This window comes from Emydura macquarii, unplaced genomic scaffold, assembly GCF_026122565.2.
Source record: "Emydura macquarii macquarii isolate MOO-44397 ecotype Brisbane River unplaced genomic scaffold, CSIRO-AGI_Emac_v2 contig_3278, whole genome shotgun sequence".
In the NCBI taxonomy this organism is placed as follows: domain Eukaryota; kingdom Metazoa; phylum Chordata; order Testudines; family Chelidae; genus Emydura; species Emydura macquarii.
In genome coordinates this window covers 256,070-269,320 of record NW_027133415.1, presented here as the reverse complement: position 1 = coordinate 269,320, position 13,251 = coordinate 256,070, and the positions used below count along the sequence as shown (strand labels likewise).

Genomic DNA, 13,251 nt, shown 5'->3' with positions numbered 1-13,251 from the left:
TTGCCCAAAATATGGAACTTGTTTTCAATCAGCCCTAAAACAATGGGATGAAATTAATAAGCCAAACCTCAGGAAAAAAAAGTTCCACTCCATTAGATATGGTGGAATATGTTCTGTATAGAAGGGGTGGAAGCACCCTTGTCTTGGGCACTTAGAAAAGGCCGGGAGACATATTTTAGAGACTCTCTATCCAGCTGGTCTTGAATTTCTATGGCTGACGTTCATCTGTGAATAGCTGTGGTGTTGTGTATACATTTTCATTGCTGATTGGGTCACGGCAGGGCTCAGGAAGCATTCTTCCCTCTGCCTCGGGGGGGGGCTGTGTATTATGGACTAGGTCAGCTTTGAGGATGCCTTTTGGGAAAGTTCAGCTTTTCTGTCCTTCAAAAGCCAAGGAGGAAAGGACTTTAGGTCCATCATGCTAGAGACTCAGGGAGCTAAACCCTGCCCCCTCAGCTACCAACCTAGGGGAAGTGGTAGAAGGGGTGTGGGGCCAGTGGACCTGCTGCTATATGGACCCATTAGGCTATCCTCATTCATGAAGAGGAAGTACCAACTGTGATAGCCCCAAGGTTGCACTAGTGGCTTGAAATGGCTCTCTGCAGGTTAGTCCGCAGCCTGACTGCTCGGTCCCAGTTTGTCCTGTTAGATGGTGCCTAATGTAACCCACATCAGAACAGTGTGGGTCTCTCTTTCCATCTGTTGGCTGGCCCACATGGAGATGCTTGCACTGAAGGAGTAGGACGTTAGCAGCCCTAAGCAACAGGGTTCATGCTGTTAGATCCCCACAGACGATTCATCCAGACGGTCGTTGTGGGAGTGCTGGGGGAAACTTTGTTCTTCTGACCATAGCCCAGTTTAAAATGAACCGAGGCTAAAACTCAGGGCCAAGAATAGGACCATCACAGATGGACAGATCTATTCACCCCCTTTCTCCTCCACCCACTGCAGCTTCTCCTCCATCATGCATGAAACGGTGAAGAAGCTGACCCCCAAGTGTGAAGTGACCTTCCTCCAGTCAGAAGATGGCAGCGGCAAGGGAGCAGCGCTCATCACGGCGGTGGCGTGCCGGATCCGGGAGGCCGGGCAGCGATAAGGGGTGGCTGGAAGGCCAGGATTTTACAGAGCAAAGCAGCAGGGGAGCCCTTCTCAGCCCCCAACACACACTCCGTAGTTCCTCACAAGCAGACTCTTAGCTTTACTTGTTCTATTGAGATACCACCGCTGAGACCTGAGACGCCGTGTGTTCTGTCTAAATTATTTTCTTAGGAGTTCCGTTGCATGCCATAAAACTTCATATCAAGTCCAGCTAAAAGTGTCGTTTGGGTGTGTACCTACATTTCCCATCAGAGCCCCTTCAGTTTCAGCACAGCCTCTTTAAAGTCCTAAACCTCCCTCCCCAACCCCAATTTCATATGTTCCGCAGCAGCAGCAAGATAATGCGAGGGCCATTGAGAGGCACTGCATTGTCACTTTCATAATAAGCAGTACTAATTTGTACATGTCCAAGTCTCAACATCGGCACACTAGAAAGCAAAACTTCTTTTAAGATTGGGCTAAAGACCTCCGCTAGTCTTTTACCCTGATCAAGGCTGTGTTATTTCCATGAAAGTCATGGTAACTCTCTTAAAAGCACAGGGTGCAGCATTTAAACCAGTGCGTTTGAATCTGTGCCAAAGGATACAAAGTATCCGTACAGAGTGGTGAGTAATACTAAAGTACCTGCTGGATCAAATTAAAGGTGCTTCTTTAACTCGACCAGCAGAGCATGTGCCTGGAAATACTTGGGGACTCAGGGTCTAGTCCCATTTTCCCAGTTTCTCCCCCTAAATTAAATGCAGTAGTTGGCAAGTGCACCTGTGTGTTTGTCCCATTGGTGGCCCCTACTGGCATATGCGTGCACAGAAAAAACCATCACTGAAATGAATGGTTTCTCTTTCCCAAAAGTTTAAACACTGTGTCCTCGACTGATGTGGTGAGTTTGGTTTTATTTTCGTCTGTGAAATAGCGCTAGGTCTTTATTCATCAAAACCTCATAGGTCACGTCTGGATTGATGCACTGTATTTATGTTTCAAGAGATTTTATGTCTTTTGTGTGCATTGTCATGAAGGGGGGGGGCTTGTTCTGGACTAGTTTTAATGTGGCTTGAGAGAATAGTGCACAGTGCTCTTTTATTATTATTTAAAATAACTTTCTGGGAGCAGGGTGGAAACACTGACATTTCTGAGAAAGCTGCGTGGAAAGAATTTAATCATTTTAGGCCTTCTGTCATTAGGGGACATGGGAGTGTGAAGGTCATGTATTCAGTGCACTAGAAGAAATAGTGGAGGCCAGGGGACAAATTAATTGGCTATTTAATGGTCTGATCTTGCTAGTTGTGGCTCATGAGTAATCATTGCTGATGGGTACAGGCCCCACTGAAGTCAGCAGAGTCCTAATTCTGCTTACACTGAAGTCAATGACCAAATTCCCATTAACTTTAGCAGTGCAGAGCAGGTCCTAGGTTTACTCACTGGAGTAGACCAGGATTGGGTTCTGGCTCTTTCCAATCTGAAGGATTAAACATTTTATTCCGCAACTACACTTCATTCGTGGCCACCATCTCCAGCTCCTGTTGAAATCCCCCAGAGTTTTACCGTTCTTCAACAGGCGTGTCCCTGCAAACACTTACGCACAGTGTTTTGCTTTAAGCACGTGAGTAGCCCACTGCAGTTGATGGCAGCACTCACATGCTTTATAGTTCAGTATGTGTGCGGGTGGGTGCAGGAGCTCGGATCGCCAGTGGCGAGGAAATCAGGGTAATTTTGTCAACCAACATTTCAAAATCCTTCTGGTTTTGCAAACTGGCATCCTCAAAGTACAACAGCAGGCTTGCTCTGTGCAGAACAAGTCTCCCCATCACTCTGCTTTTTATGATAAAGTGTTAGTAATTTTGCCAACAGAAAACTGTGCAGATGAACTAAATTTTGCAATTTCTTATTTCCAAAGCCAGCAAATTCATATGGGGGGGGAATTGCGTTAACTTTTTTGTAAATATTTAATACAAGGTAACACATGTCTGGTGATGTACACATAAAAGCCTCGAACGGACCATCACTTTGGAGAGATATAGATATTTGTGTGTATTTTTTTGGTATATTTTTATACTGCTTGGGGGGTAATTTCACTATTAAAAGAACCTTTCTTTTATGTCAGGTGTGAATTCCAATAGCACCATTTTAAAGCATGCCATGTGTCTCTTTTTGGCATTTTAAATGCTTATATTTTTCTATAAGCCACAAGTTTTACAGTATAAAATAAATGGAAAAATCAAAATTGATGTGTACAGAAACAATGTAAGAGAGTCATCCAGTGTAGTGGACGTTTTAGATGAATTTAAATAAATTATCTTTTTTTTAAAAAAAACAAACAAACAAAAAAACCAAAACCATCTAATCCAATACCAAGCAGTTGTGTGTGATTCTTTTACTGGAAATCCTAGTATTTGTCTACTGATAAAAGCATTTTTGCTTTAAGAATATATACTATACACTTGGGTATATTTGTAAACTTGAAGACAAGGGACTATCCAGCTATGTACCTCTTTTGAAATGCACTGTATGTCACCACTAGTGAATAAGGTCACTTTTACCACAGATGTTTCTTTGCAAACGGTGGCTTGGGGGTATGGAGCATGATTCAATGTCTAGTTCAGCAAAGCACTTGAGCCTGTGGGTTAAGGGCTGTAAGCATATGCTTACAGTTAAGTGCATGTTTTAAGTGCGCTGTCTCTTCCAGGCTGTGGCAGTGTTGGCTTTCCCCTTTCCTTGCAGCACAGTGGGTTCTGTCTGCACCTGGTTTAATTCTCCCCTGTGGGGTTCCACTGACGTGAGTGAATAAGGAGTAGCAAGATTGAACCGGTGCAAACTGAGCACACTCCTTTAAGACCCCCACTGCATGAAACTGCTGCCTGGCAGTACTATGGCATGGTCCTTCACCCTGTGCTTATGGGCCCATCCCAATGCCCGCTGAACTGAATGGGAGTCCTTTCACTGATTTCAACAGGCGCAAGATTAAGTGCTTTGCTGAGCTCGGGCCTGAAGTGCCTCCTGAACTTAAATGGCACTTAACTCTGTGAGTAAGGCAAGCTAGATGAGGCTCTCTGAATGAGGGTCAGATCCAGAATTGCTGAGAACCCTTAAGTCCCATTGACTGGGAGTGGAAGGCTTCTTGGTACGTTTTAGGAGGTGCTCAGCATCAAATACCTGTTCTCTTACAAACGAGGCAGACTTAATGCTTGCAGGATAAGTTACAAGGAACTCCCAACTATCTTTGTGCTTTCTTGTCTTCTGTGTGTATTTATGTGGCTGGTGGGATTTCTCCCATTTGTAGGCTCTCTGAAGGGGTGGTTACTCCTGAGTGCAAAATCAACGCATTTCCATAGGGGAAGTATTGTTTTAAAATCTCTGGTACCAAGTTGCAGGAGCCAGAGGCAAACTTTCTCCAAGTTCAGCGGGAATTCCCCTCTGAGTTTTTGGTTTGCCCAGTTACAGAGCAATGGGCTAGTTGCAAAGGCTGCCTCTGAACTTCCCCCAAATTTGGATCCGGGGTTTATCGTTCAGTGCTCATCTCTCTTAAAAACACTTGTCTGGTGTACCTCCTTGGACAGCTTCTTAGGGATGCACTGGGTACACTTGAATAAAGTTGCAGAATATGCTCCTGCATTCTCTTCATGCCCACTTTGACTCCGATGCAAACCAGAATCCAGTGTGTTCCCAGTTCACCTAAAACAACAATTATACTTGAAACGTACAAATCATCTCCAGACCATGTCACCGAAAATATTGTCTATACTGAATGTTTCCCCTGTTCACTTTAAGAGTACAGTTCATGCACCTTTCTGTATTGAAAGAGAAAGTGATCAGTACACGTAGAAAGCTGCTGCTATCTTACCATTACTTCCAACGTAGGCGCTAGGACCACTTTATTAAGAATCTATAGCTGATGAGAGGATGTGAATGCAGTTCTTTCAAGGGGACAATTGTTCTTGGTTTAGAAGGTGGCCAGTGTGAAATGGAATTGAAACATAACAAAGTGGGATTAAACTTCCAACAAGAAATTACAATGCAATGTTGTATTAATGTGTGTCAAAATGAGAAGGAAAGATCGGACACGCGTCTGTTTTTCCTCCAATAAGAAATTTTTTTGACAAGTTTCAGGATGGCTTTTTTTTTTTTTTTTTTTTTTTTTGTTCCCATTAAGATGTATTTTCTTTGTTCTCTTTGATGTAAAGTTTGTTTATTTTCCAGAAAGGCAGAGATTCACTTTTTGCAAGCTGGCACCTATTTTTCCTCCGATGCACATTGCCATGTATGAGAGAAAATCATTCTTTCTACCTTACAAATTATTCAGTTGGCTGTTACCTTGGACAGAATTTTTATTTGATAAACAATAAGATATTGTGCATGGTAGGAAGAACCTTAACATACAGATCTCAGAGCAGAATTAGCTAGCCAAGTGTGAATTATAGTGAAATCTACCTGTAAGCAACACTCATGAACTAATAAGTCTCTAAATTGCAGTAGAACATTTGGGAGGCAAGATGGTCTGGTAGATAATGGGATTCAGAAGACCTAGGTTCTGGTCCCAGCTCAGCCAATGATTCTCTGCATAATCTTTTCTCAGAGATATTGAATATCTCCACAACCCCAACTGAACTCAGTTGGAACTGTGGATGGTCAGCCTCTCTAAAAATTAGGCCCTTAAAGTTTTTTTTTCCATGCCTCAGTTTGCCCATCTGTAAAATGGGGATAATAATGCTTATCCTTCATGCAAAGCACTTTGAGATCTATGGGAAGAGTGCTGTAAAAGAGATAAGAATTACTATTCCTTATTGCTTTAAAGCAGTCATTTAAGATGGGGCATTGCCTTCTGGAGGTGACCCTGTGTTGCAAGATTCACAGTACATTTCAGACAGAGAGAGGCTACTTCATGGCCTTCCCCTATTCCTGTAAAATGTGAGCTAGATCCTGACACAATCTGGATTTTTATTAGCCTGAAACAAAGAAAAGTGCATCTTAATGAGGTCTTCAGAATGGGCTCCTTAAAGGGCTGGGGAAGATTTGATTTCAAGCCAAAGATTGTTCAGCTATTAGCAGAAGTGATTGATTATAGATTTCAGCTGTTCTGTTACTTTTGTGTTTACAATATTTATTTGTAGTAATTTACTGCAATACATAGGATTTCCTTATTTTTGTACTTTTCATACCATTTTTCTTAGTGTGGTGTTGTCCTTCCAGCTTCCCTATGGCATGATTATTATTCCTACAAATAAAAATTGTTCCCCAAGACATGACTTTTATCTCTTTGGGTTTGTTTGGTTCTTTTCAGATAATTTAAGAAGGTTTTGATCACTCGCAGAGAGACCCATATGGACAGATCACTAAGGGCAAGTCTCAGCCTTATACAAAGGATCCAATCCCACAAAGAATCCACACAGACCATTCCCCTCTGTCTCCCCAAGTTCAGAAAAACATATGTCTCCAGCAACAACCAACAGACTAACACTTGCACTATGAAGCTTGAAATCAAGAATTTCTCTGATCTCGTAGAACCACCTAGTGGTGAAATTTGAGGGCTATTACCTGTTGGTTTTAACTGTGATGGCTTGATGGATTTTTAAATGCAATATGCCAGGGTGTGCCTGTTTTTCTATCTAGCATCCAACTGAATTTGTCTATTAAATGGGCACTGTCAATTTCTGGACTTGAAGTTCTTCGGAGCTGGGACACCCTTTAGTCTGTTTTTCATACTGGATGGAGTATAGATGTTGGAGCTTAATGAAAAACCCTAATTTAGCCCCAAATCAGAAAACTGCAAAACCGAACACCAATAATAATGTTTTAATTTTTTTAAAACGCCAACAGGTTTTTTAAACTACCGTTCAGCTGCACTGTTTGCAATCCACACATTGCAGTACTGAAATGTATCATAAAACATAAATGCTTTGAGCAGGTGACTAGATGACCTCCTGAGGTCCCTTCCCACCCTGATCTACGATTTGGTGATAAGCTGATTTCTTAGGCCCACGACTGTCTCTATGACTCCTGGCCTAATGGCAATTTCTTCTTATCAAGACCAGCAGTATGGCCCACGGCCTGGTGCACTGAACTAGGACTCAGGAGCCCTTGGTTCTATTCCTGGCTCTATCACTGGGTGAGCTTGGGCCTCGATTTCTCTGTCTGCAAAATGGGAATGATGATACTGACCTTCTAAAGAGCTGTGAGATCTATGGATGAAAATGCTATATAAGAGTTAGGTATTACTACTCAACTTTGAACAGCTTTTTCTAGTGCAGACCTTTTTCTAGCTTGACTTTTTTCTTGCATTTGTTTAAATATTTTTAATCCGCCTTTTGTTTTAAAATAAATATGTCATTAGGATGTGCCTATTTCTCCTCCGCCCCCCCCCCCCCCCCAACACACATAAAAAGAAAATATGAACAGAATTATGTCTTCTAGAAGCTGGTGTAAATAAAAAATTACTCTGTTGCTGAAAAGTAAGTCAGTCAGAGTCTGCTTACCCTTGGTACTTCAGCTGTCACACTCAATGCTTAATTTGTAATGAAAGAGCCACCTGGCCTCAAGCAATTAGGTACAGGGACTCAAGCCATGTTTTTACATTCATAACTGATGCGGCAAGCCCAGAGATGCTGGGGCTATGAACTGCCAAGCCTACAGGTGCACTGATCACACGCACGCTGGAAAAACTGTGGGTTAAAAACAAAACAGACACAACTGAGGTAGTAGTTTGACCACCAGAGGGAGAGCTTGCGCTGCCATGAATGTTGTAGTGTGTGGCTAACTACAACTGCTTGGTAATCCATGCAAAAACTCTCTTTCCTAGTGCTTGCCACACTGGCTTCATGCAAACCTGCCTGAGAAGCACAGCTTGCTTTCCTATCTGCTGTTGCTTCACCACAGGTCATAGGAAGAAAAGGAAGAAAGTTTCCATATTCATGTATTCAGATTATTCTGGGGTTGGAGTTTTCAAGACTGGGGCAGCTCCCGCAGCGCTCATGATGAAGCTTCCCAGGCGGTGGTGGTGTGTGGTTGGGGCACTGTAATCGTGCCGCATCATCCTCTGATGCTTTCGTCTCTATCCACTGCTGGAGGCAGGACCCTGGTCTTCACGGCCCATTGGTTTCTGCCGCTGCTGCAAGTCTGACAGTGATAATTGCATCACGTCTTGCTGTCAATCAGCATGTAGCATTGTGCGGGGCACATTTTCCAGGGGCGTAGGCACCTTTACAGTTCAACTGGACGGGAAATAGCTGTGCCACTATAAATGAATATTGCTCTTCATAGGGAAGAGACGTGCAGCCCAAGCACCTCTTGCTGTGACTGAGCCACATCTCCGAGCGTCTCAGCCTGTCTCCACTGCAAAAAAGGGTGTGTTTGCAAATCCCAGTGGAGGAAAGACACATGTAATTTTTACATCAATGTAGGTTAAATCCCAAAGGGGGGTGGTATAGGGGTGACCTCAGCTAGTTACACCAAGATAAAAACTACCTGTGGCTTGTCGCCACTATGATTTCACATCAAGATAGCTACCTCAGTGTAAAAAACTTTTTTTTTTTGCACCGAAGACAAAGCCTCTGTTGCCGAGAGACTTCCCTGGAAAGTCCAGGAGTCTGCAGGGCACGGTGGGAGGCAGTACGCCGCATGATAAAGTAGGGGGATGTTAACATCAGCTTGTGAAACTTTCGTGGGTGAACACGCTTCTGTTGCTTTAAGACTGGTTGCATCAGTTCAGCCTGAGTATTTACTGACATGAGCTAAAGTGCTCTGAGCCGGGATTGGACTAATACAGCGTCCACGCACAAAGCTGCACCATTTAACTTATCCTGGATAAAATGGCATCTTTGGTTTAACCAGCACCACTTTGTGTGTAGATCACACCTTAGACTGACCCCACATGCTCAGGAGTAAGCCTGTGCTAGTGTAGCTGGGAGGAAGGCGCAGAGGCTTATGGAGGGGCAGTGCTGGGCAATACAACCTGTGTCTGCGACTCAGTTTATTTATTTTTCTTAGACACAACTTCCCATCAGATAAAGCAGATGGCGGTGAGGTCACCTTACTCAGGGGACCAGCCAGGAAGCTAAGTCAGCTGGTGACTAAAGGCAATGAATGTTTTCAGCTGCTTTCTGCTGAGAGGCACACGTTATTAACACTAGCGTGACACACAGTAGCCCTGTGGACACAGCTGCAGCGACAACCCCGCTCTTCCAGTTGTGGGTGTCTGAACGGCTCTGCCGACGCACTTCATGCACTGCCTGCCCCCCACCGCTACTATTCCATGCCTGCCTCTCACAACTCAGGCCCTTCGCCCTGTCCGCACCAGTGGCAATTCCTGTAGAGAATTTCCAGTGAATATATTTACCATGGTGGGTTGGCGACTAGGATTTGAAATGCTGCAATGGGATTATTGGTGTCCTGGTTCCTGGTCTTCCAGTAGAAATCAACAGCAACAGAAGGATCCTCCTGGGACTTGCACTCAGCCTGCTTGGAACTCCTATTATTCTACCGGCCTGGCACAGCTCTATCCCTGCACCTGGGTTTTGAGTGGCAGCACCCGTTTCTTATTACAGCCCTGCCCAAACTTACCACTTCTGCATTGGCGCCTCTCTCATCGGCTACCCCACGCTTAGCCGCTGTCCCTAGGTGCTGGCTTTTCATTTGCACTCAGGTCTGGCCTGAAGCACGCTGGCAGCACCAGTGAGTCAAAGCAGCCTGGGGTTGTCTGGAACTGGCTCTTTGCACAGCCATGCCATTGCCCCCGGAAGCACCCGCTTTAGTCCTGGGACCCTGGTACTGCTCTGCCAAGCCCTCACCCTGCTAGGCTGTGTCACTCTATCTCAATCCTGACCTGCTACATCATAACGGTCCCTAAAGATCTATGGCACATGTCTCAAAAAGGAAACCCAAAAAGAATATTCCTAAAAGCCCTCAAATATAGCCTATGTTTCCTTCCTCCTAAGTTGGTGAACCATGCACACTAATAACTCCCATACTTAATACAGCAGCTACCCCACTCATCTGTTTATTGTAGCCTGCCCCAGCAAGTGCAGGTAAATCTGTTTCTGACGGTGCCAGGGCTAATACCAAAGGGAGAGTAAACGTGGGATAAATAAGCCTCTATTGTTGTCAAAAGCAAACCGTGATGTACAAAATATTGAGCAAATCCACCAGCTGGCACATAACGGGGCTGCAGAGGGCTAAGGAGGGGGGGGTATTTAAAAAGGTATTTAGATGCCTAACTCCTAGTGGAATCTCATCCCAAGGGATGTGTAATGAGCTATTGAGCCTTTACAGGCAATGTCTCAGCTGGCCTGCTCTTCTGAGCTGTTTGTGGGCGCTTAGACAGTTGATTGTAACGTTCCCGTCTGGACTTGAAAGCTATGAGCTATGGTCATTATTTAAAAATTCACCCTTTGGCCTCTCTCCCAGATTCTCTTTCAAATGAGTTAGGGCTCACGCCTGCTCCAATTTTTCCCATTAGGAAAAATTGTCTAACTCGAAGGGTAGTTAAGCTCTGGAACGGGCTTCCAAGGAAGGTTGTGGAATCCCCGTCACTGGAGGTTTTGAAGCACAGGCTGGACAAACACCTGGCAGGGAGGGTGTAGATTTATTTGGCCCTACCTCCGGGCAGCAGGCTGGCCATCTCGAGGTCCTTTCCTGCCCTACATTTCTATGATTCCAATGAGCCTGGTGGGAAGTTTTCCATTGACTAGACCAGGAACTAGGATCAAGCCTGAGTGCAGAATAGCTAAAATGACTGGGGCAGGGCAAAATCCCTGCAGCACTGATACCTCCATAGAGTAAAAATAAGTTCTCCTATCTGCCCAAGGATCCCAAAGTGTTTGAGCTACTTGCAAACCCCCTGATCTAGGTAATTATTCTCATGCTCAGTAACTGGTACAAACTAGAACAGTCAATGGTCCTTGGGGCCATGAGCAATCGTCAGAGCTGGCTGGGCACACAGTGTGTGCTTCCATTTCTGCCTTGCTTCCCGCTGCTCCAGCACATTAAAAGGAGGTAAATTTAGACTGCATTATGGTTCCATCTTAGCTGTTGCTGTAGTTGGCACAGAAATGTTATTCCATTGCCAAAGGGAGATGTGACTAGAAGATGGGAAAGGTGGGGGGCCAGAAGGTGGAACTGAGGTATGGGGAAAGGGAGAGAAAGTAGGACCAGGAGATGGAGAATAGGAGAGGAAGGGAGGGCAGGATATGGGGAACGGGAGGTGGGGCCAGGTGATGGAGAATTGGTGTGGGGAAGGTTTCCATGAGACTATCTTTATTAATCTGTGGCTCATGCAGTGATAATGTGTGAGAACCCACTGCAATTGCAATACCCCTCCCTGGGCGTCACCCTTGCCACTTAAGGCTCTACCTTCCACAGCCAGCTGGGGGCCAAGCGGGCGACATCCCCTGACTCAACCCTTGTGCCATCACCACAAGACCATCCTTCCGGTGCCACAGTTAATGAGCAGGTCCCACACCACATTCACATCACATCCCGTGAGCTGGCTTTCATCTGTCCACCCTCAGTCTCTGTTGTACATGTTTTGCCGCTGGCACAATGCAAAGCAAGATTCAGGGGGCTGGTCTTTGTACCTGATTTCTGAGAGGAGGATATTTTAAATTATTCTCTTTAGCTTTGTCAATCCTCTTTGACAAAGCTAAATGCTTTGAAGACTAGTAGGGCTTAGAATGTCAGATCTATACACCAGAAAAACACTGACAGGTGTGATGAACTCCACCTGACTCGCAGGAACTATCCAATTATCCCTCATCAACGCAGGCACTTACCGGTTTGCAGATCAGCCAAGCAGCCTGTACTGTAGAATGTGCTGCAGCTGGGAAGCCTGTAAAAGTGCCAGAGGAAATAAAAAATGAAGAGAAGGAGCAAAACTTCACCCAGCTCCAGACCAAGAGGAGGGCTCAGCCAACAATTCAGCCACGTCCAAACCTAATTTTGTTTCCAACCTCTTAGCAGCTGCCATGCTACCTGGAGTCATGGAATGACAGTCTGTCCCAGGACCCAGTTCTGCAGTGAATCCCTACTCAGCAAAGCTGAAAGAGTTCAGTCAGACTTCAGCATATGGTTAAGGTTAAGCACATGCATACACACTTGGCTTGACTATTTCTAAATGCTTTGTTGAAACGGGAGGCATGTATTATACAAAACAGCTATAAGCTACAGACACAAACAAAGAAGTTTCCACACAGCTTGTGTTCCAGTCTTGTCACACTGTTTGGCCTGCTATCCAGCACACAGAGACACCTGGTTGCTGAATAATATAATACAGCACCCTTTTTTCCCTTCACAGCTGATAGTAAGGGGTGATGTAGAGTTCTTCTCGCTCCCAGATGTGCAGCGCTGATCAGCTCACTATCACATCCATTTGAGGGGTGTAGCTGAATATCTCCTGCAGAGGCAGCCCTCCACTGGCCAGGACATGGGGGGGGAATGCAGAAAGTCAGAGTCACAGCCACACACTCCTCCCTTCTCCATGGGCACTGTCACGCACTTCCTGGGAGTAGGTAGTGAGCAGGCTGTGCACGTCCTTTACAAGAGGGGGAGAAGGCGCCCTCCCGCTTCACGCTACAGGCAGATTCTGCCCCTAAGCAGCTTGCCTAACACCTGGTTAAATCACTGGGAGACTCAGGACTCGCCCGCACACGCCAGATCCTCCTTGAACATTATCGACATTGTCACTGACTCTCCTCTGCCTGACACCGGTGCAAATCTGGAGCAAGTCCACTGAAGTCAATGGAATTTCACCAGTGCCGGTGCGATGAGAATCAGGCCCGCTGGGGCTTGTTTAAAACGGCAGTGCCTTCGGGCTGTTAAAATCTCACATGAAGAAGCTAATTTCCATGGCACCTGTGTAGTGCTGGCAGGGGGCTGCAGAGCAGTGGGCAAACGGGGCATCGCAGACACTAAGCGGGGGCTGATATGAACATTCAGACTGGGCTGCGTGGGCCTGCCGTGCAGCGTTGTTCGGGAGCCGCCCCATGGTGATGGAGGCCAAGAATGTCTTGGCCACAACGGCTGATGCAACACCTGGGGAAGCTCCCGGAATGTGCGGGGGAGGGGCGCAAGGCCACCCACAGCCAAAAGCCCCTCCCTCACCCGAAAGGGAGGAGCGACCGAACCCAGGGGGTTGCACGAATAATGGCAGGGGACACCGCATGAGAGAAAGAG

General features: G+C 45.6%; 1 protein-coding gene across 2 annotated transcripts in view; it reads left to right on the top strand.

Annotated features, from left to right (window-relative positions):
• The window catches only part of LOC137142877 (hexokinase-2), a 60,656-nt gene extending 55,457 nt beyond the window's left edge, over positions 1 to 5,199 (top strand). For both annotated transcript variants that reach the window (XM_067532348.1, XM_067532347.1), the window contains one exon: positions 952 to 5,199. In XM_067532348.1, coding sequence (XP_067388449.1) covers positions 952 to 1,096 — 145 coding nt within the window. In that variant the 3' untranslated portion in view covers positions 1,097 to 5,199. The remainder of the gene's footprint in view (positions 1 to 951) is intronic.
• Positions 5,200 to 13,251: the final 8,052 nt, after the last annotated feature.